Source organism: Eretmochelys imbricata, chromosome 3 (genome assembly GCF_965152235.1).
Source record: "Eretmochelys imbricata isolate rEreImb1 chromosome 3, rEreImb1.hap1, whole genome shotgun sequence".
Classification (NCBI taxonomy): Eukaryota; Metazoa; Chordata; order Testudines; family Cheloniidae; genus Eretmochelys; species Eretmochelys imbricata.
Genome location: NC_135574.1, coordinates 31,880,528 through 31,906,829, shown reverse-complemented (window position 1 = coordinate 31,906,829; position 26,302 = coordinate 31,880,528). Strand labels below are relative to the sequence as shown.

General features: G+C 42.4%; 1 protein-coding gene across 2 annotated transcripts in view; it reads left to right on the top strand.

Moving 5' to 3' along the window:
* Positions 1-26,302, top strand: part of ASAP2 (ArfGAP with SH3 domain, ankyrin repeat and PH domain 2) — a 166,377-nt gene continuing 140,075 nt past the window's right edge. For both annotated transcript variants that reach the window (XM_077812548.1, XM_077812547.1), the window contains exon 1: positions 1-126. In XM_077812548.1, coding sequence (XP_077668674.1) covers positions 1-126 — 126 coding nt within the window. The remainder of the gene's footprint in view (positions 127-26,302) is intronic.

Below are 26,302 nucleotides of genomic sequence, written 5' to 3'. Positions count from 1 at the left end.
ATGCCGGACCAGATCTCCGTGTCGGAATTCGTGTCCGAGACCAATGAGGATTACAAGTCGCCCACCGCCTCCAACTTCACCACGCGGATGGCTCAGTGCAGGAACACGGTGGCGGCCATCGAGGAGGTGAGAGCCGGGGGCAGCTCGGGCGGGGAGGGGCTGCGGAGCCCCCTCCGGCCTGGCGCCGCGCTCTGTCCGCCGCGGCGGGGAACCAGGCGCTCGCCGCCGCCTGCTCCGACTGCCCGGGAAAGCGCCCTTCGGCCGCTCGGAGCGGGGCGCGCCGGGCTGGCCCGGGGCTTAACCTCCTCCCTGGGCCTCCCTCGCCGGCGTGGGGCGCTGTGGCTGCCTCCCCCCAGCTCCCAAGGCTCGATCCCCTCCGCCGGCGCGGGGAGGGGGGCTGTGGCTCCCTCTTCCCCGGCCCCCAGAGGCTCAGCCCCCTTCCTTGGCAGGGTGGCCGTGGCTGTCTTCCCCCACCCCCGGGGGGCCGTGCCCCCCTCAGCCTGCCATACAGGGCCTGTTACCTCTCTTCCCCCCGCCCCCCGGGCAGTGTCTGGCTGCATCCCCAGCGGTTTGCAACACCCCTGGGGAGGGGAGCTGTGTCTGTCTCATGGAGGGAGGTTTTTTGTTAAAGAAATTTGAAATTTCTCTGGCAAAATCCTCCCTCACCTGAGGGAGACGGTAAAAACTGAGGAGGGAGTCTTTTCCCTCCCCATGCAAAGGAGAGTTGGGACAGGTCTGGTACAACCCATCCTGTCTCTTGTCCTGTGTGTAACAAAATAAAGGTTTCTGCCTATTTTGATTGTAGTAGCAGCCTCTCTGAACTAACTTGTAAACAAAATAATCTTGTTTGCTGTGTAATTTGTTCCATCAATTGATGTACTGTGTGTCTGTTTGGCTTTGCTTATTTTGCAGTATGTTCATGTTAAAAAATCAATTAAACTTTTAAACAAAAATCTTGAGAATCGCTAGGTTTGAAGTGTCCCTCTCCACAAAAAAATGCCACAAGCTATCAATTATATAAGTATCTTAAATATGTGAACAAAACAGAGCATTTGTTGTTTAAATGCCTTTTTCAAGATTTTCCTGTTTTGCCAGCCCCTAAACCCTTGACTTTGAATTCAAAATAATCTGTATGGAAGGAATTACTGTTTTGCTCCTGAAGTAATTTTTCCCTCCACAGAAACTTATTCTTAAACGCCTGTATTTAATTATACCTTTTTAAAGCAGATTTTAAGGTCAGCAATTAAATATCAATGGCAGTGTTTTTTAGAGAATATTTATAAATGTGAAAGTCTTTTTTTCTGCCTAAAATTTACTAAACTTAAATGAACAGTTACTGAAATTATTTAGGTCTAAAGCAAGTAACTGTAAGTAGTGTTGTCAGATCTCCTGGTTTTATCCAAGTCTCAGGATATTTTATTTATATATTTTTAAAAGCCGTTTCTCTTGGAACTATATGATTATGTGACAGGTTTCAGAGTAACAGCCGCGTTAGTCTGTATTCGCAAAAAGAAAAGGAGTACTTGTGGCACCTTAGAGACTAACCAATTTATTTGAGCATGAGCTTTCGTGAGCTACAGCTCATGCTCAAATAAATTGGTTAGTCTCTAAGGTGCCACAAGTACTCCTTTTCTTTTTATGATTATGTGAGAATCTCAACTGTAAATTTTTTAAAGAGTGAGTTTCTAGGCTTCCCAATTGTTGAGAAAAAACCTGAAAATGTGAACCCTTAAAGATAAGAAGGCAAGAAAAAGAATCCGACATATTATTTTTAAAAAGGTCATTATTTTTAAGACAATCTCAGGTGTTGGGCACCCCAAGTTCATGACATTAATACGTGTAGTTGGCTGAACTGATGTACTCATTTTTTGGGGGGTCTGAAGAGAATGAACTAACAACGTTCTTGAAAACTTCACTGTTCTTTACAATCAGGAGAATGCTGTACATATAAACTTGAACATGTTTGGTTCCTGTCTTTTTTAATCTGGCTATCAGCTGTTTGTTTTCAGGTCAGACCAATGTTACATTGCTGGTTGGTTTCAAAGAAACACAATCAGTATGTTATATCTCAATTTGCATCTTTAGAGGTTGCAGGTATGTGACAAATCTTCTTTAGAGAAGCCTGGCAAAATGGCCATGAAAACTTACTAGCTCAGGAAAAAATCTGCTCATCTATTCTGTACGATAATGAATACAACCAGTATTTTACAGGTCTGTCAAAAATACTTACCCAGGGTGCGCAGAATTTTACAAGTCTGCATTAGAGGTTGTATTGGCAGTCACTCTGCTTATTCACTGTCATTGATTTCTTTAGCAGTTTTGGCAAAACATCAGCAATAGGTTGTTCCTACTGAGATCCTGAAATTATTTAATGAAATGGAGTACTGCTTTTACAAAATTAAATGGAATTAAAGTCTCAAGAATTAAAGGACAATATTCATAGGTTTAAATCTATCAAATCTAGGTTCATATTTAATTTTTTCAAAAAGAAAAGGAGTCCTTGTGGCACCTTAGAGACTAACCAATTTATTTGAGCATGAGCTTTCGTGAGCTACAGCTCACTTCATCAGATGCATACCGTGGAAACTTCACGTCCTTCATGTTTGGTGGTCTGTCTGGTTTTTCAGGTTAAAGATGTTGCTCTGGTAAAAAGCTGTCTATACGTTGCCAAATAGAGAAAACAACACTTTTTTTCTAGCGGTTTGATAGAAGCTAGTATATCAGCTTGATGAAAAACAACACTTAGTGAAGCTTGTGGTTGAAAAGGTAAAGTAAATGTGACAAATGTGTTCTGATTTCACTAACACAGATTTGAAACCTTAGTATATATGTTTTCAGTGTACTAACTAAACTACAGCATACAGTATGGTACTAAAATCTAGGAAATCTGGTTATGTAACTGTGTAAAGTTTAAGAATGTAGTGTTTGAAATGGGGGATGGTAAAAGGAATACTGTTCAGATGACTGGGTAGTGTTTGGATTTCTAATCAACGGACACGAAAGAACTAGTTTGCTAACTGAACACTTACAAAACTGGTGGATTGTAGAATAGTTGTGGTTCCATCTTACTCTTATCTGCTAATTATCTGATTTTAAACTTCATTAATGACTGAGCCTCCCCTTTAAAAGTTTCTTTTGAAGGTGAGGTAGAAGCAGTTTTCTAGTTTCTGCCAGCGAGTAGATCAGAACAAATGATGGACAGTTTGTAGAAATCATTAAATTGTAACCCTGCTCCCCTTTTTACTTCCCTTCCGGACTGTTTGTACTGTGTTATTTGAGTACCAGAATCTGATCAGTGTTTGCTGCTGCTAGTAGAAAGAGAGTTAGGAAAGGTCTGTTCTTGGAACAGACAAAAATGTCAGTATTGTTGTACAAGATATGTGATTCCACCATTCCTGCAATTTTTTCATTCTTAGGATGCTGTCCTGAGAGGTGCTAAGCATCTGCAGCTTCCACTGAAATCAATTTGCAAGTGTGCAGCAGTGCTGAAGATCAGGCACTTTATATCATACTTTCTAATCTTTGCATATGTAGTAATAAGTAAGTTTTAAAAAGTTTTAAATTAGTGTCTGATAGCTCTGCTCAGGGTCATATGTTTGGGGGAGGGGATGTTCAAAATCAGTAATCTAGATTAAAAAAAGATTAACATTTGTAAGCTTTCTATTTCTAGTATAGGTTCCAGATGCCCATATTGTAGCAGGGCCTACAAATGTGAAATGACTTTTTAATGCTGTGCACATTCAGTAACAAAAGCCTGACTTTACCACTGCTATTGCTAAGGTCATTTTTCTCTCTTTTTTTTACATTGTGACTTTAATAATAATAAAAAAGACCCATCAACTGTAGTGAATTCTGTGAGATGCCACTAATCATGGGGTCATGAAAAATTTTAGAAATTGTTATTTCATAAACTCATTTAGTGATGGCTGGAATCCATGTATGTGTTTTGTGAATGGTTTTAAGAAAAAGTTGTATAGCAAAGGCTGGTACTGAAATCTGTAAGAACTAAATACTAATTTTTTATTATTTATTATATTTATTATGGTCGTGCCTAAGGACCAAGTGAGAACAGGGCCCCATTGTGCTAGCTGCTGTACACACAGAACTGTAGATAGTCCCTGCTCCAGAAAGCTTTCAATCTAAATGCGTGCAGTAAGTGCTCCAAGTGCAAGGCGTACTTCTTCAAACTTGCTTTCTCTAATTTATAAACATGTAGCAACATGCATATCACTAACGAACAAACAAAACCCTACCAAAACAAAATACTCTACTGCACATACAAGTCTCCTCCTGGGGAGAGGATGAGAGAATAGTCCACACGTGGCAGATGTTAATTATGTCATTTAATGTGCAACTGGAAGATGCTCAGATACTGTGTGATGAGCATAGTAAAAAAAAATATAGAAACCAAGTAGACAGAACAAACTAAGGGTGGAGAAAAGGAGCATAACACATGAGCAGTGAACAATGTGATGTAGCAAATGTTACGTTAGTTGCATGGATTTTTATTTAAAAAATAAAACTTGTAGTTGTGTGTGCATGGATACACAAATTCCTGGATTGTGGAGTTTAAAATCTGAAAAATTAGTGTGGTAAACACTACATAAAAGGCAGAATTACAAGTCATGATTTATCTACATATGTGTGTCCTATTTCATAAAGTGTAGAATATTTTAATTAATTTTATTTTTGTTTCTTTAAATTTCTTGTTGGATTATTGCTGATGGACTATGTGAATTAAAGAAATGAGTCTTAGGGGAGGCTGGTTGTATCAAGCCCCTATGTCTAGTTTAGCCTCAGAACTAAATTTAAATAGTGGTGTGGGTATTGATTTTTTTTCTCATCTCCACCATTTCCTCTTAAAGTTTGGTTCTAGTCTGCAAATGGCTTTTTGAAGATTCCATGATTATTGTGTCTCAGTGATTCCATAACTGTCAGCCCCGCAACTCACCCTGGGTGCTCTCAGTCACAATATGTTTTTTTCCTCATTATCCCCCATAATAAAGGTTTTGGAGACCAAAATTGAATTTAGTGTCTGAAATGAATGATCTATAGCAACCTCACTGCCTTCAGTGGGTTTGGAGAGGTGTAACCGATTGACTGAAACTCAGTAAATAACAGTAATGCACAAAAAGGAATAGAATTCAGCTTGCTCTCTCTTAGCTGTTGAAGCTTTGGACGACTAATGAGTAAAAAGCAGTAAAAATTGATGTCAGTAAAGAGACATGGCTCTGAATACACATGCAGTATCTTTATGATGGCTATTTAAATTTGTAAGCTCTTTGGGGCAGGAACCTTCAGAAACCTGTCTTTTTATATCTCTGTGAAGTGCCTAGCACGCTTTTGGGAGCTGTATAAATAATCTGAGTGAGAAGGAGCCATTTCCTACTATTTTCCAGAGTATAAGAATACTTGCATCTCTTGATGCATTCTGGAAAATTTTAAAACCTTAATTTATATTTAGTTTTTAATAAAAATGTATTTGCGCACACTATGCTATTCCTTTCAAAACATATTTGTGCATTTTCTCCCCTTATTACTGGATATAGCTTCATAAAGTCATCATATTTTTAAATGCTTCTCTTCTGGAGTTATAAACCTCTGACATTGTCATCTGATGTTTCTGGGGAAAATCATCATGGTACAAACAGGAATATGTCTTCAAATAGCAGTGTTTATTTTGGGGGTAGAGGGGGTCATGAAGGAATAAGCTGGAGTAGTGTATGAAGTCTTCTGGCTAAATTATAGGACTTCAGCTGGAGCTGTGTCAGAGGATGGAATTTAGCCCTTAAATATGGACTGAAAACCTTTTGTAGTGTAGAGGATGTTTAGGCAGTTAAACTTAATAAGTCATCTAGGTTCACTATGAAACTGGTTTTAGTGGGACATTGTCCCACCAGTGATGCTAAACTCTCCACCATCAACCTTACCCTCTCTGTCTCCCTCACTCCCCCAAAAGTAGGGAGGTGTGTAATTTCCAGAGAACCATGCTGCAGTGTGATTCAGCCCTTTCCCATCTCTCTTGCTACTTCTCAATGGCAGAATTAGCTTTTCTAGACTCAGTATATTTTTTTGCTTTCAGCTAACATGAGTAGATGTCTAATTCTTCCTCTTCATTTTTCTCTTCTTTCTCTTCCTACCATGTTGTTTTATGTATTAATGGGAGCCCTAGTCATGGACAAGGACTCCATTGTGCTATGCATTGTATAAACACAGAACAAAAAGTCATTTGCTGCCCCAAAGAACTTACAGTCTGTGTAAGACAGGAGACAGCAGATAGATACAAACAGATGGGGGAATCCAAGGAAATAATAAGTCAACAAGAGTTGACATCTCAAAAGAAAGTGAGGGATGATAGGTAGGGTGAGGATGAGAGTTGAAAGTGAAGGCAAATAGCTTCTGTTTGATCTGATAGAGAAGGGGGAGCCAGTCAGGGGATGTGAAGAGAGGGGTGACATGGTCAAAGTGATGGGCTAGAAAAATGATCTTTGTAGCAGCACTCTGAATAGATGTGAGCAGGGCAAGATTGCATTTGTCAAGGCTGGAGAAAAGGATTTTGTAGTTGAGAATCAAGATGAGGAGAGCCTGGATGAGAGTTTTAGTTGTTTAGATAGATAGGAAAGGCCACATTTTAGAGATGCTAGGCCAAAAGAACTGCAAGATTTGGCCTGGACGTGAGGACCTAAAAAGAAGTTTGAGTTGAAGATGATGCCGAGGTTGCAGGTCACAGTGACAGACAGGCTGATGGTGTTGTCTTGAGTAATTGAGAAAGGCGGTAGTGAGGAGGGATTGGGAAAGATAAAATACAGTTTTTAATCTAGGTTGCACTTGTCTAACCATCAGCTCACTTACAGGGAAATGTCAGAGAGACAAGCTGAGATATTAATTTGTACAGGAGACTAGTCTGGAGTAGTGAGGTAGACCTGTGAGTTTTCAGTACAGAGATGGTAGCTGAATCTATTTTCACATGAGGTTGTCCACAGATGAGGTTGTCAAGGGAGAAGAGATGGAGATCAAGGACCGAGCCCTCGAGGAACCGCCACAGAAACTTGAATGGGATTAGGAGGATCCTCTGGAGGACATGGCTGAAGAAGCAGTTAGGGAGGTAGGGAGAACTAGGAGAGGACAGAGTCACAGAAGCCAAGTACGAACAGAAGAAGATAGTAATTGACTGTTTCAGAGGTGGTTGACAGGTAAAGGAGGTTAAGGATGGAGGACTGATTCTGACCTTTGGCTAGGAAGAGGCCATTAGAGACCTTGGTGAGAATCGTTTCAGTGGCGTTTAAGGGTCAAAAACTGGATTGGAGAGGGTCTAGGATGGAACTGGGGGAGAGAGACTCCAGACAGCGATTGTAGACAGCATGTTCATTGATCTTAGAGTTGGAGCAGTGGTTGAAGAGGCAAGTTGTGGGGGAGTGAGAGGTTTAAAAAAAAGAGAAAAGAAGTGGATGAGAGAGTGTGTGTGTGAGAGAGAGAGAGAGAAATCAGGAGATGGGGTGGGATCACTGGGAAAGTGGTGGTGGGGGGTGAGAGGAGAGAAGAAGAGAGTTGTAGGATGGCAAGGGGAGAAGGAAGGCAAGCTGAGGGGGAAAAGTCATATAATATATCAGTTTTATCTTGGAAGTAATTGGTGAGATCCTTGGCAGAGAGAGAAATGGAAGCAGGAGGTGGGTCAGGTTTGAGGAGTGAGTCAAAGGCAGTGGAAAGGGGACTGGGGTTTTGAATGTGGGATTCAGTTAATTTGGAGTCGTAGAGTTGTTTAGCTAGCAAGATGGCAGAACTGGAGGAGGAGAGAATGAATTTGTAGAAGAGGAAGGCAGCCTGGTCACAAGACTTCTGCCAGAGACGCCGTAGCACTAGAATAGGAGCAGCTGAAGCAGATGTTGGGGATGAGTCAGGGCAGAGGGTTGGTAGGGCAAAACTTGCACTGGAAGAGAGGGGCAAAAGAGACAAAGGTGGAGGAGACTGAAGCATGGAGAGAATCAGCAACCACATTAAGAGAGGAGTGAGCTGTGAGCATGAGAAGTCAGCAACACTGATGGACTGGAAGTCATGGAAAAGCAGAGTGCTGATGTATGAGAGTGGGGATGGAGTGGGGAGCTGATAGGTGATGCTGAAAGAGACCAAGTAGTTGTCAGATAAGGGAAACTTGCCACAGAGAGAAAATAGAGAGAGCAATGCTTGGTGGAGACCGAAGTTAAGAGATTTGCTCTTTTAGTGAGTGGGAGAGTTGAACCAAGGGTGCAGGTGAAATGAAGAGATGAGAGTGAGGAAACTTGCAGCTAAGGAGTCCAGTGGGTCACCAGCATGGAAATGGAAGTCTCTGTGGATGAGTGTGGGAGAATGTGAGAAGAGAGGGCCAAGACTGAAATCAAAGAGAGAGGCTGATGGGATGGAGTTGGATGGACAGTGGATGACAGCAACATGGAGGAGGAGAGACAAATTTGAAGCAGTGCTGTTCAGAAGAGGAGGAAGAGGGGGTGTAGCAGGAGTCCATCTCTGCCCCATCCTCTTCCCTGCAGAAATGGCACAGACTTCACCAAGTGTGCTCTCAGTGAAACTTTATTTCAATTCCCCTTCACCAATATCCCCACATTCCTCCAGGCTCCCACCTATTTACAATATTTACTGAGCTTTAGGCCCTCCTAGCAGAACCTGAGGGGAACAGAGGTCTCCCTACTCTGAGGCCGCTGTATGACTAGACTCAGCTAGCCCTGTTCCTCCATTTCTCTTCTCCCCCTGCACTTCCTTCCTGTGCCTCTTTTATCAGCCCTCGGCTGATGGAGCCAATTGAATTCTTATTCCACCCAGCCCACCAACCTGATCATATAATTACCTGCAATCAGCTTCTCCTGGGGCACTAAGTGACCCGATTGCATGCTCAATTCCGGATCCTCCAGAACCTTCTCTTAAGGTTCTGGCTGCACTTTCCCTCACACCTTTTTATCTATGCACACCCCGTCCATGACCCCATAAAGTCATGAGACCTCATCAACCTCCTCCTGGCATTGGCCAAAGTAAGCATCTTTAACACCAGGAGGAGGATGCTGAATGAGGGAATGTTCTGCGACTGTGGGGCCTATTGCTGTTCTTCCCTTGGCTCACGTGTCTGGGCAGAGTTCCTCTGGGTGGCTTCCGCTGGCTCCCTAGACACCTTTCAGAAGCAGTAGGTGCTGTCCGGCGTTCTCTGTTCCATGTCCTGCTCTGGATCCCTGATTTTGTACTTATGACCCTCACTCCTGACCGTTAATTCCTTAGTTGTCCCCCGTAATTGTTTGATTCCCAGGTCCAGTAGCTCTTCCCCTTGGGCTGGGGGAGGAGGCTTTCAGATGTCGGGAGCCTTGAACCTGCCCGCCTGCCGGCTTTTCAATAAGTATTCACTCCCTGCACTCTGTCACAGGGGGAGAGAGGGGTTGGAAGCTTCAGGAACAGCAGAGAAGTTCAATATCCACACCACAGTGTGATCCAGTTTGAGGAATGTGAGAGGGGGCAGTTATAGGAGCAGTGTCAGATAAAGGGACCCAGATCTCTGTGAAAGCCAAGAGCTGGAGGGAGCAAGGTATGACTCGTGGATGGCTGTGATCTTTTAGAGATGGAGAGGGCATTCCAGAGACAGCAAGAGAAGGGGAGGAGGGAGCAGGGAAGGAGGAAGATGGGCATGAGGTTCGGAATGGTGATATGAGAGGGGTGGTGGTGGTGGCAGTGGCAGGAACAGGTGTGGGAGGTGGAGAGTGGGGACAGAGGGATGGCCACGAGTGGGCCACATGTCAGCAGAGGTGAGGAGAAGTAGGCAGAGGAGGGTGTGGATGTGGCATCTGGATTTGGGCTAGTGGGAAGATGGGGGAGAAAGAGAAACAGAGCTGGTGGGAAATGTGGAGGTTGGTAATAAGGATGGAGAAATGGAGCGAAAGGAGGACAGATGCTAGGATGCAAAGATGGGGTGTGGATGGAGCCATATGTGAGTGGCAGATGGACAGGGTTACAAAAAAGATAAACAGAATATGAAAAGTGCTGTGAAGGTGCACTTACAACAGCTTCCCCTACTACGCAGCTAGATGTTCTTCATTTGCTAGTTTTCCCCATTTGCCTTTTTGGGGATAGATACAAGAGACCAAATTCCGCCTTAGAATTAGTGGGTGCCATTCCTTTGAGGTCATTGATGTTGCACCTGTTTTGATCTTCTCCGAGTGCCAAATGCTAGAAACATTAGCAGTATTAATTATCATGATTAATGTGGGTACTCGTGTAGTAAGCTACGCAGGGACAGCACAACATACTTCTCTACTGCTGTCAGATAGTAAAAACCATTCAGTGTAAGGTTTGGAATGGGAGCAATGTAGCACTGTGAAACAAGGCCCCAAATTAAATGACCATCCAAAAATTACATTAAAAGTACACTGTGCTTGACTTTGGAACTAAAAGTTAAAGAAATGCCAGACTTAACATGGGCAAAACAATGTATTTTCCCCATACCTTTTCTTGGACATAAATTACCCATTTTTGCTGACATTTTCTCAAAAATTGAATCTGAGGCAGAAACCAAGCATGGAAAACTTCAGCCCAAATGGCTTAAATTTGGCAAAGTTATAAGTAAGTGAAAACAGGGACTTATAATGGGAAGTATCCTTCAACCTTAAGTACTAGTGTCATTGTGCTGAATGTAATACAATTTTGTGTCCAGACCACTGTAACAGATATCATAATCTGCATCACGATATTTTGTATTGTAATTGTTTTATGTCTAATATCATATGCAAGCTTTTCTTTAATGTTTTATGACTGAACATAAACCAGTTTATGGAACTGTTGTTCTTTTTTTAAATCTGTTTGCTGGGAGCTGACTCTGCTTGGCCTTCCACAAAAATGTGAGGAAATTAGATGGCCCTGCCCTCAGAGTTCACCTTTTATTATATTTGTATATTGCAGATTAATTCTGGAGATTTAAAAATTAGTTTTTAGGAGACAGTGGCAAGGGTCCTTAAGATGAATTATTTTTTAATTGTACTTCCTGATCTCAGAAGTAGGAGAATAAGGGGGTCAGGGGAGTATGAGTTGCAGGAGGGATTGAGGGGCATGCAAGGGAATCAGGATTCAGGGAGAGTGCTTAAAGGAGTTAAACTTCAGATGCAGAAGGGAGGCTGAGGGAGTACGGGGTAATAGGTGGCATAGGGAAAATGCAAAGGAAACTGTACTGGAAAGGGAGGGAAAATTTGGGAGTTGTGCAGGGGCCAGGAGACCATGGTGGAACATGGAGGGAAAAGGTGAGTGCGGAGACTCAGTGTGCGGGAGAGGGAGATAGGGAAGGGAGAGAGAAAGTATAGTGATAGGGGAAGGAGATGAAAAGGGATATAGCAACTCCTCATCCCCAAGATATAGGAGAGGGCAGTGAGAACCAGCGAGGAGGCTATATTTCATTTATTCAGATTGGGAGGTAGAGGAGGGAATTGGCCAGACTTTAACTGGTGTGTATATTTCAAAATTATTTATTTGGGGGGACAGAAGTTAACTTATTGGCAGAGGAGTGGAGATGTGGCAATATAAATTAAGTAGGTGTGTGGCCTTGGAGATGTGGCAATATAAATTAAATAGGTGGTGCTGGTCCTCTTATCCAGACTAGTAGACTTTGGCCTGGTCTACTACCTATAGAGGTAGGTCGACATAAGGCAGCTCATGTTGACCTAAATATATGTGTCTACAATAGAATGGTGCTCCTGCTGATGTAAGTTGCCAACTACATCGACATAATAACTCCTTCTCTGTGAGAGGCGTAGTACTTAGGTTGATGTATTTAGGGGTGATGCAGTGTCTGTGTGGACACTGCATTACTTACATCACCTGTTGGCTGACAGCCCAGATCACTGCCACCGGGACTGATAGCTCGGATCCCTTCTGCTGATTCCTGGTGAGGGACTGGGGAGGAAGGAGAGCCCAAGCCTGGCAGTTGTCGGGGCTTGGGCTCTCTTCCCCCGCATCAGGAGATGGCTGGGCTCGGGCTCTCCTTTTCCCTGCCCCAATTCCTCACTGGGAGGCATCAGCAAGGCTCCTGGCTGTCAGCCCTGGCAGTGGAGCTCACAGCAGGAGCTCTCCCCCTGCCCTGGGGCTGACTGCTTGAGCCCTAGAGACTCAGTTTCACAGCAGGGAGCCTACAAGCTGTGAAATTGATTTTTCATAAGAATGGCCATACTGTGTCAGACCAAAGGTCCATCTAGCCCAGTATCCTGTCTTCTGACAGTGGCCCATGCCAGGTGCTTCAGAGGGAATGAACAGCAGATAATCATCAAGTGATCCATCCCCTATCACTCATTCCCAGTTTCTGGCAAATAAGCTAGGGACACCATCCCTGCCCGTCCTGGCTAATAGCCATTGATGGACCTGTCCTCCATGAATTTATCTCGTTCTTTTTGGAACCCAGTTATAGTTTTGGCCTTCACCACATCCTCTGGCAATGAGTTCCACAGGTTGACTGTGCGTTGTGTGAAGAAATACTTCCTTTTGTTTGTTTTAAACCTGCTGCCTATAATTTCATTTGGTGACTTCTAGTTCTTGTGTTATGAGAAGGAGTAAATAACACTCTTATTTACTTTCTTCACACGAGTCATGATTTTATAGACCTCTATCATATCCCCTCTTAGTTGTCTCTTTTCCAAGCTGAAAAGTCCCAGTTTTATTAATCTCTCTTCATACGGAACCTGTTCCATAGCCCTGATCATTTTAGTTGCCCTTTTCTGAGCCTTTTTTAATTCCAGTATATCTTTTTTGAGATGGGGCGACCACATCTGCATGCAGTGTTCAAGATGTGGATGTACCATGGATTTATATAGCTGCAATATGATATTTTTCTGTCTTCTTATCTATCCTTTTCTTAATGATTCCCAAAAAGAAAAGGAGTACTTGTGGTACCTTAGAGACTAACCAATTTATTTGAGCATAAGCTTTCGTGAGCTACAGCTCACTTCATCGCATCCATACTGTGGAAACTGCAGAAGACATTATATACACAGAGACCATGAAACAATACCTCCTCCCACCCCACTCTCCTGCTGGTAATAGCTTATCTAAAGTGACACTCTCCTTACAATGTGTATGATAATCAAGGTGGGCCATTTCCAGCACAAATCCAGGTTTTCTCACCCCCCCCTCCACTCACTCTCCTGCTGGCAATAGGATGACCCAACACTCACAAATCTTGGAGACGGGCCAGTCCTTGCCTACAGACAGCCCCCCAACCTGAAGCAAATACTCACCAACAACCCCATACCACACAACAGAACCAATAACCTAGGAACCTATCCTTGCAACAAAGCCCGTTGCCAACTGTGCCCACATATCTATTCAGGGGACACCATCACAGGGCCTAATAACATCAGCCACACTATCAGAGGCTCGTTCACCTGCATATCCACCAATGTGATATATGCCATCATGTGCCAGCAATGCCCCTCTGCCATGTACATTGGTCAAACTGAACAGTCTCTACGTAAAAGAATAAATGGACACAAATCAGATGTCAAGAATTATAACATTCATAAACCAGTCGGAGAACACTTCAATCTCTCTGGTCACGCAATTACAGACATGAAGGTCGCTATCTTACAATAAAAAAACTTCAAATCCAGACTCCAGCGAGAAACTGCTGAATTGGAATTCATTTGCAAATTGGATACTATTAATTTAGGCTTAAATAGAGACTGGGAGTGGCTAAGTCATTGTGCAAGGTAGCCTATTTCCCCTTGTCTTTTCCTACGCCCCCCCCCCCCCCGACGTTCTGGTTAAACTTGGATTTATGCTGAAAATGGCCCACCTTGATTATCATACACATTGTAAGGAGAGTGGTCAGTTTGGATGAGCTATTGCCAGCAGGAGAGTGAGTTTGTGTGTGTGTGTGGGGGGGGGGGGGGTGAGAAAACCTGGATTTGTGCTGGAAATGGCCCACCTTGATTATCATGCACATTGTAGGGAGAGTGGTCACTTTGGATAAGCTATTACCAGCGGGAGAGTGGGGTGGGAGGAGGTATTGTTTCATGGTCTCTGTGTATATAATGTCTTCTGCAGTTTCCACAGTATGGATGCGATGAAGTGAGCTGTAGCTCACGAAAGCTTATGCTCAAATAAATTGGTTAGTTTCTAAGGTGCCACAAGTACTCCTTTTCTTTTTGCGAATACAGACTAACACGGCTGTTACTCTGAAACCTGTCATTAATGATTCACGACATTCTATTAGCTTTTTTGGCTGTCACTGCACATTGAGTGGATGTTTTCAGAGAACTATCCATAATGACTCCAAGATCTCTTTCTTGAGTGGTAACAGCTAATTTAGACCCCATCATTTTATATGTATAGTGGGGATTATGTTTTCCAGTGTGCATTACTTTGCATTTATCAACATTGACCAACAAAATGGCAGATTAAATTCAGTCACCCAGTTTTGAGAGATCCTTCTGTAGCTCTTTGCAGTCTGCCTTAACTATCTTGAGTAGTTTTGTATCATCTGCAAATTTTGCCACCTCACTGTTTACCCCTTTTTCCAGATCATTTATGAATATGTTGAATAGGACTGGTCCCAGTACAGACCCCTGGGGGACACCACTATTTACCTCTCTCCTTTCTGAAAACTAACCTTTTATTCCTACCCTTTGTTTCCTATCTTTTAACCAGTTAGTGATCCCGGAGAGGACCTTCCTTCTTATCCCTACCTACTTTGAGAGGCTACTTTGCTTGAGAGCCTTTGGTGAGGGACCTTGTCAAAGGCTTTCTGAAAATCTAAATACACTATACCCACTGGATCTGCCTTGTCCACTTGCTTGTTGACACCGTCCCCCAAAGAATTCTAGTAGATTGGTGAGCCATGATTTCCTTTTTTTTAAAAAAAAAAGCACGTTGACTCTTCCCCAACAAATCTTGTTCATCTATGTATCTGATAATTCTGTTCTTTACTATAGTTTCAGCCAATTTGCCCGGTATTGAAGTTAGGCTTACCGGCCTGTAATTGCCAGGATCACCTCTGAAGCCTTTTTAAAAAATCGCTATCCTCCAGTCATCTGGTACAGAAGCTGATTTAAATGGTAGGTTACATACCACAGTTAGTAGTTCTGCAATTTCACATTTGAATTCCTTTAGAACTACTGGGTGAATGCCATCTCGTGCTGGTGACGTTTTACTGTTTAGTTTTATCAGTTTCTTCTAAAACCTGCTCTAATGACACCTCAGTCTGGGACAGTTTCTCAGATTTATCACCTAAAAAGAACGGCTTAGGTTTGGGAATCTCCCTCATATCCTCAGCTGTGAAGACCAATGCAAAGAATACATTTAGTTTCTCTGCAATGGCCTTATCATCCTGGAGTGCTCTTGTAGCATTTTGATCATGCAGTGGCCCCACTGGCTCGTTAGCAGGCTTTCTGCTTCTGATGTACTTAAAAATTTTTTTGCTATTACTTTTTGAGTCTCTGGCTAGCTGTGTTTCAAAGTCTTTTTTGGCCTTCCCAATTATATTTTTACACTTCATTTGCCAGGATTTATGCTCCTTTCTGTTTTCCTCACTAGGATTTAACTTCTACTTTTTAAAGGATGCCTTTTTGCGCCTCACTGCTTCTTTCACTTTGTTGTTTAGCCACGGTGGCGCTTTTTTGGTTCCCTTACTATGTTTTTTAATTTGGGGTATACATTTGAGTTGAATCTCTATTATGGCTCTTTAAAAGGGATTTTACTTTTTGCACTGTACCTTTTTAATTTCTGTTTTACTAACTTCCTTATTTTTGTGTAGTTCCCTTTTCTGAAATTAAATGCTACTGTGGTGGGCTGCTGTAGTGTTTTCCCTGCCACAGGGATGTTAAATTTAATTATATTATGATCACTATTACCAAGCGGTCCAGTTGTATTCACTTCTTGGTCCTGATCCTGTGCTCCACTTAGGACTAAATCAAGAATTGCCTCTCCTCTTGTGAGTTCCAGGAGTAGCTACTCCAAAAAGCAGTCATTTAAGGTGTCAAGAATCATAGAATATTAGGGTTGGAAGAGTCCTCAGGAGGCCATCTAGTTCAATCTCCTGTTCAAAGCAGGACCAAGGCCAACTACATCATCCCAGCCAGAGCTTTGTCAAGCCGGGGCTTAAAAACCTCAAAGGATGGAGATTCCACCACCTCCCTAGGTAACCCATTCACCACCCTCTTAGTGAAATAGTGTTTCCTCATATTCAACCTAGAGTTCCCCCACTGCAACCTGAGACCATTCGGTTTCTTGTTCTGTCATCTGCCACCACTGAGAACAGCCTAGCTCCAACCTCTTTGGAACCCCGCTTCAAGTAGTTGAAGGCTGCTATCAAATCCCCCCTCGACTCTTCTCTTCTGCAGACTAAATAACCTCAGTTCTCTCAGCCTCTCCTCGTAAGTCAGCTTCATCTCTGCATCCCATCCTGAGGTGACATGTACCCAGTCAGTATGGGGATAGTTGAAATCCTCCATTATTATTGCATTTTTTATTTTTATAGCCCCTCTCATCTCCCTGAGCATTTCACAGTCATTATCACCATCCTAGTCTGGTGGTCGGTAGTACACCGGACCCTCTCTTGAACGCGGGATTTAGGATCCATGTGCAGTACTGCATTAATGCTGGGACCGTGTTAAAATGAGTTGAAATTAAAGTAATTAAATTTGGGATCCATGACCGCGTTATATGCGAATTCGTGCTATATAGACATGCATTCTAGCGAGGGTCTGGTGTATATCTCTACTGCTATATTCTTATTATTCAGGTATGGAATTACTATCCATAGAGATTCTGTGGTACAGTTTGGTTCATTTAAGGTTTTTACTTCATCTGACTCTGTTTTCTTTCACATATAGTGCCACTCCCGCACCAGCATTTTTTTGTCAGTTTCACGGCTGCTATTATTTCACATTTGGTCTCTGGCTCCAGCTGTCCGCTCCAGAGACGCCAGCTGTGAGCCCTAAATGGGGCTGACAGATCTGGTGTGGGGGGTGGGAGTCTCCAGCTGTGAGAGTCCTGCCAGCCAGAGCCAGAGAGGAAATGTGAAATAATAGCAGCTGTGAAACTGACCAAGAATGTCAATTTCACTTGTGGTAGTCTCCCTGCTGTGAAATTGAGCCACTTGCTGGGATCACAGCTCTGATGTCAATCCCGGGGCAGGTGGGCTCTGCTATGAGCCCTGCGTGGCTGACAGTGCCTCACTTTAGTAAGTGAAAGCGCTCCTGGTGAGGATGTGCACCACTGGCTGAAGGAGGTTAGTGTGGAGACCAACAGCCGATTTAATTACTGAGGTGGCTATAGGTCGACTTAATGTGGTAACCTACTTTTGTAGTGTAGAGAGGCCCTCACTCCTCAAGTGAGTAGGTGCTGAGGAAATTTTTCAAATTCTGTGTCTTTGTGCATACTTATTGATTCTTTCAGTTACACAAAAATATTTACCATGGAATATTTGTGATATGTGGCCAAATCTTACAAATCTATGTCTTAGCTGTTACGGTTTTTCACTTAAACTTTCACAGTTATAAGAAAAGGAGTACTTGTGGCACCTTAGAGACTAACCAATTTATTTGAGCATAAGCTTTCGTGAGCTATAGCTCACTATGAAGTGAGCTGTAGCTCACGAAAGCTTATGCTCAAATAAATTGGTTAGTCTCTAAGGTGCCACAAGTACTCCTTTTCTTTTTGCGAATACAGACTAACACGGCTGTTACTCTGAAACCTTTCACAGTTATGTTATCAATTGTAGCATCTTCGTTTGAAGCCAGGAGTTAAGAGTGAAGGCTGAAACTCTGATTTTTAGCCACAATGTTGTCTAGGGGTGGAATTGCAATATTTTATATAAAACCACTTCGTGTTCATAGGCCCTTCTTTTACCCCTGAGTAAAGATCAGATTATCAGTATAATTTCAGCCTTAAGTCTATAATTCTGTCTAGCACTGTGTTGTGTGTATTTGAATACCTCAAAGCAGGAGACATGATTGTAATTGAACTAATCAATTTTATATTCCTGAAAGCTTTGCTGTACATTCAGATGGTATAGAGTGAAATAAGGAGGTCCTGAAGCTAAGTGAACTTTCATATGGCTTGTTTTCTGGTGCTATAAATTCGTGTCTGTTTATAGTGAAGACTTTCTGACAAAATACAGATCTAGTGAAATTTCTAATCTATTTTAAGGGAGGCTATTTAGGAAACAAATGCATTTGCTAATCATTTTAAGCAAACGGAATTACCTTTTGAACAAAGGCATAGGAGTGGAAATTTCCTTAGCACATGCTACATAGAACCTGTTCCGTTGTCAGCTACAAGGCGTGCAATGTAGAATTTTGCAATGCATGTATGAAATATATATTTTATCAATTCATTTTTCCTTTACTGTACTGTAGGTGTATGTTACAAAACAATAAAAATTGAAAATGAAGTTTTCCCATTCCTTGAGCTCTGTGTAGACTTGATACTAGCAATGCCGAAGGGACTGGTTTAGAATCAAAGAAGCAATGAAATTGTTAAATATTCTGTAAGCTGCATTTTGTTTTGCTTGGGTCACTGTAACGTTTAACTATTGTTCTTGATTATATCATCATGTGGACAACATGCTTCCCTCATCTATATTCTCAATTGCTTTAATATTAAATGTGTAAGTAGTTCAGTGCCTTCTATCTATCTTAGATATCTGTTTTAGGTACTTAAGAGTCTGCACTGATGGGCACCATATGAGCATCACACAATCTATAATGTATTTATCCTCACAGCATTCCTATGAGGTGTGGAAGTAGTTTATTTGCTTTTTATTCGTAGGAAACTGAGGCACAGAGAGGCTAGAAGTGACTTGCCTGAGGTCGCACTGCAGGAAAAACAGATTTGATTTTCTAATAGCAGTCTATATTAATTACCCCTCAAGTGGATGGCAGATGAACAGCCGGGTTTCAGAGTTGCTGTAGAATAAACAAATAATTAGAGGGGTTAAAAAAATCATTTGCCCGTTCTGTAATGGCCTGTGGGAAGCTTTCCAGGGGGAGCATGGTTGCCTTAAACCGTTAATTCCACTGTAGTTAAAGCTGTTCATTCCACAAGAATTTAAGGCCAGCATTTTCAGGGGTGGCCTCTGATTTTGATTGCTTCTGTTTTTGGGTGCTCACCTAGAGAGAATATGCCATAAAGAGTCTCTAGTTTGGCACCCAAAATCAGTGGCCATGTATGAAAAATTTTCTGTATGCTTTCATTTAAAAAACACTCCCCTGTTCCAAATAGGAATTAATGTGGTGTTACTTTCCTGGGTTTGCACACAGGGAGCTCCAGTGCTTTTTCTACCTGTCCTAGCTTGGCCAAGCATCAGCAGAGTGAAATTAACAAGGTTCGTCTTCCTGTATAGTAGCCAAGGGAGGAGGAGGATCTTAAAATATATCAAACACTTATTTGCCAGAAGCTGAGCTAATCTTAAATTTATACTGACTACATTATTTATCTTCCATTAACTATGCTGTAATGTAAGGATTTAATGATTTGATATAAAAGTGTTTGTATTAATATTGAAAGCCTGTTTCAGAATTTTTCAGAAGTGGAACACTGTCCTACTAATGATGGCGGGGAAAATAGAATCAAAACTATAGCATACTGTCTGGTATCTGCCATATATGATAGAAGTAGGTTGTAAAATTTGACAGCATTGGACCAAAATTGTTTTTAAACATTCATGATTTAGCTAGTAGGAGACCTCGCAAGTGAAACTGACAGATTCATTTTATTTTGTAAGATGAATCAAGTTGAAAAAGTAAACAAACACGTCATTGGGTGGAAAATGAGGTTTTTAGTTTTTTCAATTGTAAAAATCTAATCTATTACTGGTAAAATAAGTAGGGACACCGGTTTCTTAACCCACCACCAGCTCCCCATCCCAGCAGTTTAACCTGATGATGATATACTTTTTAAAAGAAAGGTAAAATCTAAATCATTACTTTACCTCTGCTTATACTAGTTTCTGACAGATGATTCAGCTTTTCTCTAAGTAATACTTGTTAGAGGTGTTCTGTTTGGCAGAATGTCTCCTTTTTTTGTTCTTTTCCTCACTTCCTGAAATGCCTCCTATTTGCCTGGAGGATAAAAATACCATGGTTAGCATAAATCCAATGATGGAGGAATTTCTGTTTTTTGTTGTCTTCCTTCAGTGTGGTAGCTTCATGTATGCATGATGAAGATGTCTCTTAGTGCAGATTACTATTACTTACTTCTGTTAAAATAGCTCCCAGAGACCTCAGTCGAGTGCAAGACCCAATTGTGTTGGGGGCTGTAAAAACACATCTCTTGCTATCTGCTTTTAAGCCCAGATGTAAGGTGGATTTAACAAAGAAATGAAGAGAATGGGAAGAAAGTTAGACGGTAACAGCAATAGGAACATGAGGCTGCACAGAATAGCTTGATTTGATTGACTTATATGGTTAGTCATATTGATGTTATGTCCTGCTGATTTGAACCATGAGAAATAAGCTGTAGATATGGTCAAATATCAGGAGCTGATTTATGTAAAATCAGTTTGTAACTGTACTTCTATTGTTTGTAGACAAAAGTTGACGTATAAACAAATGAAGTAACAACCTACACTCTGTGCCCTTTTGAAGAACTGAGTGTATTACAGTAAAAAATGTTCACGGTGTTTGTTGAGCTGAATACATCTAACTCTCTCACAATGCAGACGGTGTTTAACTATTCCACAAGTGACATATGTTTTGTTTTTCCACACTTAATAAAATGAAGGAATTAGCTCCAGTCAGCTTTACTGTCTAAATCCCATACATATCTTCCAAATTACAAAGAAATAAATAAAGTTTGTTACATAGACTGCGATTAGCTTTATCATAAAATCATATTTAAATAGACAACTTATTTTCTCCCAAAAAACTTCAGGCAGTCTCTAAAAGATGCGTCCTAGAATGAGTTTCTTCCATGGTAGGGTAAAACCTTCACTGACTTAATTGACTTCAGTGCAGTTACAGCAATGTTTGACCCAAATGATGTCAAAAGTCCAGTGAAGTCAAAGGAAAGACTCCTGTTGACTTCATTGGGCTTTGCATCAGGCTTCAAGAAGCACAACAGATGTAATAAAGAACAATGCAATACAGGATAAACACAAATGTTGTATGGTCTGTCAACACTGTCTCTGGCAGACTCCAAAGCAGATGGCAGCAAGGACATTTTGGTGGCTTGTCTTTTGTAGAAAGTAACTAAAAAGCACCACTGAATTATATCTTACTCAAAATAAAATGTTTGTTTGAATACAAAGATTAGGGTAAAGGAGTATGAGTCCTCTAGTGTATTTCAAGAACTGTGAATGTCTGCGAAGTGACTGACTTCCTGGGTGCTATATAGACAAATAAATATTAACTAATAATTCCCAAAACAAAAGTCAGTGAAATCCTAAACAATAAATGGACCCTATGTTCTTCCATATAGGTTGGTTGTCTTGGGCTAAGATGGGGTGCTAAAGGGACTAAATCCTAAAAAAAAAAAAAAAAAAAAAAGCGCTGAACTGAGAATGCCCTGCTATCAGTCACGGGATTCACGTTTAGGAAGTAAAAGCAAGAGCATGTTAGCCAATCTTAACTTCTCTGCCGAAACATAAGATGAGAGTTGGTGTTTCATAGAACTGGTGCAAGGCTTTAAAAGTGATCCCCAGCAGCCAGAAGTGAACAGAAAGTCAGTGAAGAGGAAAGGCTTCGTATTGATGACTGGAAAGAATCTGAGTGGACAAGATGATGATTTTTACTTGGATATTTGAGACTGTTCTTTAGTGCCACAGTGACCTAAGTCTCATACAGTCACTATCTTTCTGTGCTTGATAAGGATTTTGTTTTTATGAACATTATTTTCTTCAATAATTAAGTATATCTGTGTGTGTGAACATACCTTGATGTTGATATTCTCTGGCATTTGTTAGCACAATTTAGTAACTAATGAAACATAAGGTAACAAATGTATTGTTTTGTTTTATTTTATTGGCATATAAATGCTTCATAGAAAAATAAACTCTTTTTGAAGACTACACAATGTAAGATGCACCAGAATTATTATGTTGCTGATGACAACCATACTTAAAATCGGCTCATCTCATATCTTGAAATAGGTTGCTGTAATTTTGATGGTGAAGTTATGAAAAAAGGAGAAAAATATGGATTGTATCCTGTCTGTATGACAACTGAGTAATAGAAATAAGTTGGCATGTTTGGGGGAAAAATTGCTTTGACATGAGCTGCCTCAACTTTCTATCTGTCTCTCTTTTAGATATTCAGAAGTTTTAATTGTCAAAAAGGTTTATTATTTTACCTTACATAAATATATCCGTTGCATTTCTCACCTTTTTCTGTAAGGGAGAAAGATGGAAGCTTAACAAGTAATGTTTATGCATTACTTTTCCATTCAGGATACAATAGCATCATGTAGTGACTTGCATGGAATGACTAAGACTTCGTAACCTTTAAACCGCTGGCTCTTGATTTGCTTTTCTTGATGCAAGTGGTTTTCTAAAAGGTGTATGCTGAGTGATTAATTTGTTAAGAAGAGCCAATAATGCACTTATGCTTAGGTGTGGGTGTGTGCGTGCACACGCACGAGAGAGATGAATGCAACAACAGCAGTTTCATGTATTCAAACCGATTCTCATCTTTTGCCCTTTATCTTTTTAAAGTAGTTAAATAAATGCAAAGTAAAAGCAATAATAAAATTACAATTTACTGTAATTTAATAAAATGTTTTCTATTAATAATGAGAGAGAAAAGATGGGTGAGGTAATATCTTTTATTGGACCAACTTCTGTTGGAGGGAAGAGACAAGCTTTTGAGCTACATACAGCTATCTTTCCTTCGAAGACCTGAAAGCTTCTCTCTTTCCCCAGCAGAAGTTGGTACAATAAAATAATAACAAATATATTGTCTCACCCACTTTTTGTGTCTCATATCTAGAGTGACCAGATGTCCTGATATTTAACTCCTTGTCCCGCGTCCCGACCGATTTCTGATTGGGATGCCATTCGTCCCGATATTGTATAATTGCCAGGCGACGGTGTCTGGTTGGCATGAGGCTGGCAGGCTCCCTACCCGGCTTCATGCACCTCCTCGGAAGTGGCAACATCTCTCTCTGGGTCCTAGGCACAGGGATGGCCAGAGGGACTCTGTGTGCTGCCTCCACCGTGAGCCCCTGCTTTGCAGCTCCCATTGGCCAGGAATCGTGGCCAATATGAGTTGCGGGGGTGGCGTTTGCAGACGAGGCAGTGCGCAGAGCCACCTGGCCATGCCTCCGCCTCAGACCCAGAGGGAGATGTCACCACTTCTGAGGAGAAGCCTGAGGTAAGTGCCAGCCCACATCCCCTCCCACACCAAAACTCCCTCCTGGAGTCAGCATCCTAAACCCTCCCCTGTGCCCTTGCAGCAGGGCTGGAGCTGGGGCCCTGTGTCTCCCACTGACCCACGGCTTGCAGTGGGGGTTGGAGCTGGGGCAGTGTGCTCCCGACCGGCTTGCGGCGGGGCTGTGGCCGGGGGCTGCTGTTGGGGCTGTGCGTCCCTGACCTGCAGCTTCCTCGGGCTGTGCGTCCCCCTCCCCCATGACTCCAGTGGAGGCTGTGAGCCTGTGATTTCCTCCCCCCCATGTGTTCCGATATTTTATTCTTGCCATCTGGTCACCCTACTCATATCCTTGGACTAATATAGCAACAATACTTAAGTTAATAATTACACAGGTGTTTTGTTGCTTCATGAGGTCTCACATGTGTAGAAAATAATCGAAATAGGCCTGTGAAACTTTCCAAATATGTAGCTCAGTGGGTTCCTAAACTGTACATGTAGAATCATTCATCTTTTATATTGCTTCAATTTAACCCTGTGTATAAGACTTCTGAGGTTGAAATTGGGATGAAAAGCTATGTGGGAGAATGCTTTTTGGGATCATTGTGATCTCATGACCAGTTATATTTTCTAAGGATTTTTGGGAGGGGGTGGTGGTGCAAGGAGCAGATAGTTGAATACTTAGTAAGCAAATCTGTTTAATTATTTAGATTCCAGGATAATAGGACCTTTAGTTTAGACCAGGGGTTCCCAAACTTAGTTCACGGCTTGTTCAGGGTAAGCCCCTGGCGGGCCGCGAGATGCTTTCTTTACCTGAGCATCCGCAGCTACGGCTGCTTGCAGCTCCCAGTGGGTGCGGTTCGCCACTCCTGGCCAATGGGAGCTGCAGGAAGCAGGGTGGGCTGGGCCACAGCTTCCCGCAGCACCCATTGGCTGGGAACAGTGAACCGCAGCCACTGGGAGCTGTGAGCGGCCATATCTGCGGACGCTCAGGTAAAGAAAGCGTCTCGCGGCCCGCCAGGGACTTACCCTGAACAAGCCGTGAACTAAGTTTGGGAACCCCTGGTTTAGACCAAAGGGTGCCCCTCCAAAGCTCTGTACATCCTTGACATAACTTCAAAAACATAAATAACAGGAGTTACAAAACAAATTTTCTAGAGCAACAGCATTACGCCTTCTTACCATGTGTGATATAGTTACTATTAATGTGACCAGTAGAACGTTTAAACCCCCACCACGATTTTTTGCCAGATAGACCAGGGCCACAAAAATAGATTGCCTTTGCATTTTTCCCACAAGGTCAACAAACACAGACAATTTTATACCTTGGGGAGAGAACATTTGTGAGGAAAGTGCCCTTGCATAAGAGAGCTCTGCCATCAGCTCCATTCCTTTTTATTATAAGCGGGATGAAGCTTCACGGTCTCTCTCTCCTGACTGCAACTGAGGCAGTAGAGAGAGAGTCTCAAACATGCAGATCTGAGGTTTAAACATTACTTACACATGGAAATTGACCATCATACCTATTCCAGAATAGCTCCCTGTTTGACATTCTGCTCTGAAATAAAAGTCATGTTTATTTTAGAATAATTTATCCTAATGAAGTACGTATTCTAGAGTAGCTGTTGCAGAATAGCTTATTCCCCAATAGCTATGCCTGTGAATTTCACCATGTAAACAAGGCTTTACTTGAATGAGTGAGTAAGGGTTACAGAACATTGTCTTTGGTGCTTATCCCTGTTTGTACATAGCAGTTGGTCAGTGGGCAAGTGCTGGGGGAGATTTTGGGAGCAGAAAGGGGAGCCTGTACCTAAGAGGAAGAATAGAACACAGTATAGGGGGAAAACTCAGGAGAGAGAGAAGGGGATACTGGAATCGGACAGGGAGGGTAACTCAGGAAAATATACCCCATGCTCTTTGATGGATAAGAGAGTGTAGTAAAACCAGGAAGGGAAAGAAAATATAACAAAAGCAAGAGAAATGTAGTACATAGGACTTTTTGAAAATTGCTAGGTGAATTATTTGATCAATCTGAACATTTGATGACTGACTTGATAAATACATTGTAATAATTGACCAGCCCTGTAGCTTGTCAAATACAAGTCAGCAACTGTTATTAAAAATCAATAAAAATTGTTGAATATATGCTATATTTTTGACTATTCATAACAATCAGTTTAATTTTTAATGAATTTTAATACAGAATTGATTGACAATATATTTCAACTAAATGAAGTCCACATCTGTTTTAAAGGGATGTGACTTTGTGAAGCATGGTCTTGAGGTTTGTGTGGAGATGGGAGGGGGGCAGGCAAGGGAGATAATCATAGATATTTTTTACCTTGGCTTGTAGGCCACCTTGGTGTAGTGGATGTTGGATATGTTTTTTGTAAACCCTGATCTGTTGTTGATGGGGAACATTCAGTTTTAGGCTTGAAGTTAGGGTTGCCAACTTTCTAATTGCACAAAACTAAACACTCTTACCCCACCCTTTCCCCGAGTCCCTGCCCCATCCCTTCTCTGAGGCCCTGTCCCTCATTCCAGCCCCTCTCCCTCAGTTGCTTGCTCTCCCCCTCCCTTTCTCACTTTCAGTGGGCTGGGGGTTGGAGTGAGAGAGGGGGTGCAGGCTCTGGGTTGGGGCCAGAAATGAGGGGCTCGGGGTGTGGGCTGGGGCTTTGGGCTGGGGCAGGGGTTGGGGTGTGGGAGGGAGTGAGGGCTCCGGCTGCAGGCTGGGGCTGAGGGGTTTGGAGTGCAGGAGGGTGCTCTGGGCTGGGGTAGGGGTTTGGGGTGCAGGGGGGCTTGGGGTGTGGGCTCTGGGAGGGATTCTGGGTGCAGGAGGGTGCTCAGGGCTGGGGCAGGGAGTTGGGGTGGGGATGCAGGGTCTGGGAGGGAGTTAAGGTGCGGGAGTGGGTTCTGACCTGGGGCAGGGAGTTGGGGTGCGGGCTCCGGCCGGTCGGCGCTTCCCTCAGAAGGAGGCATAGCCAGGTGGCTCT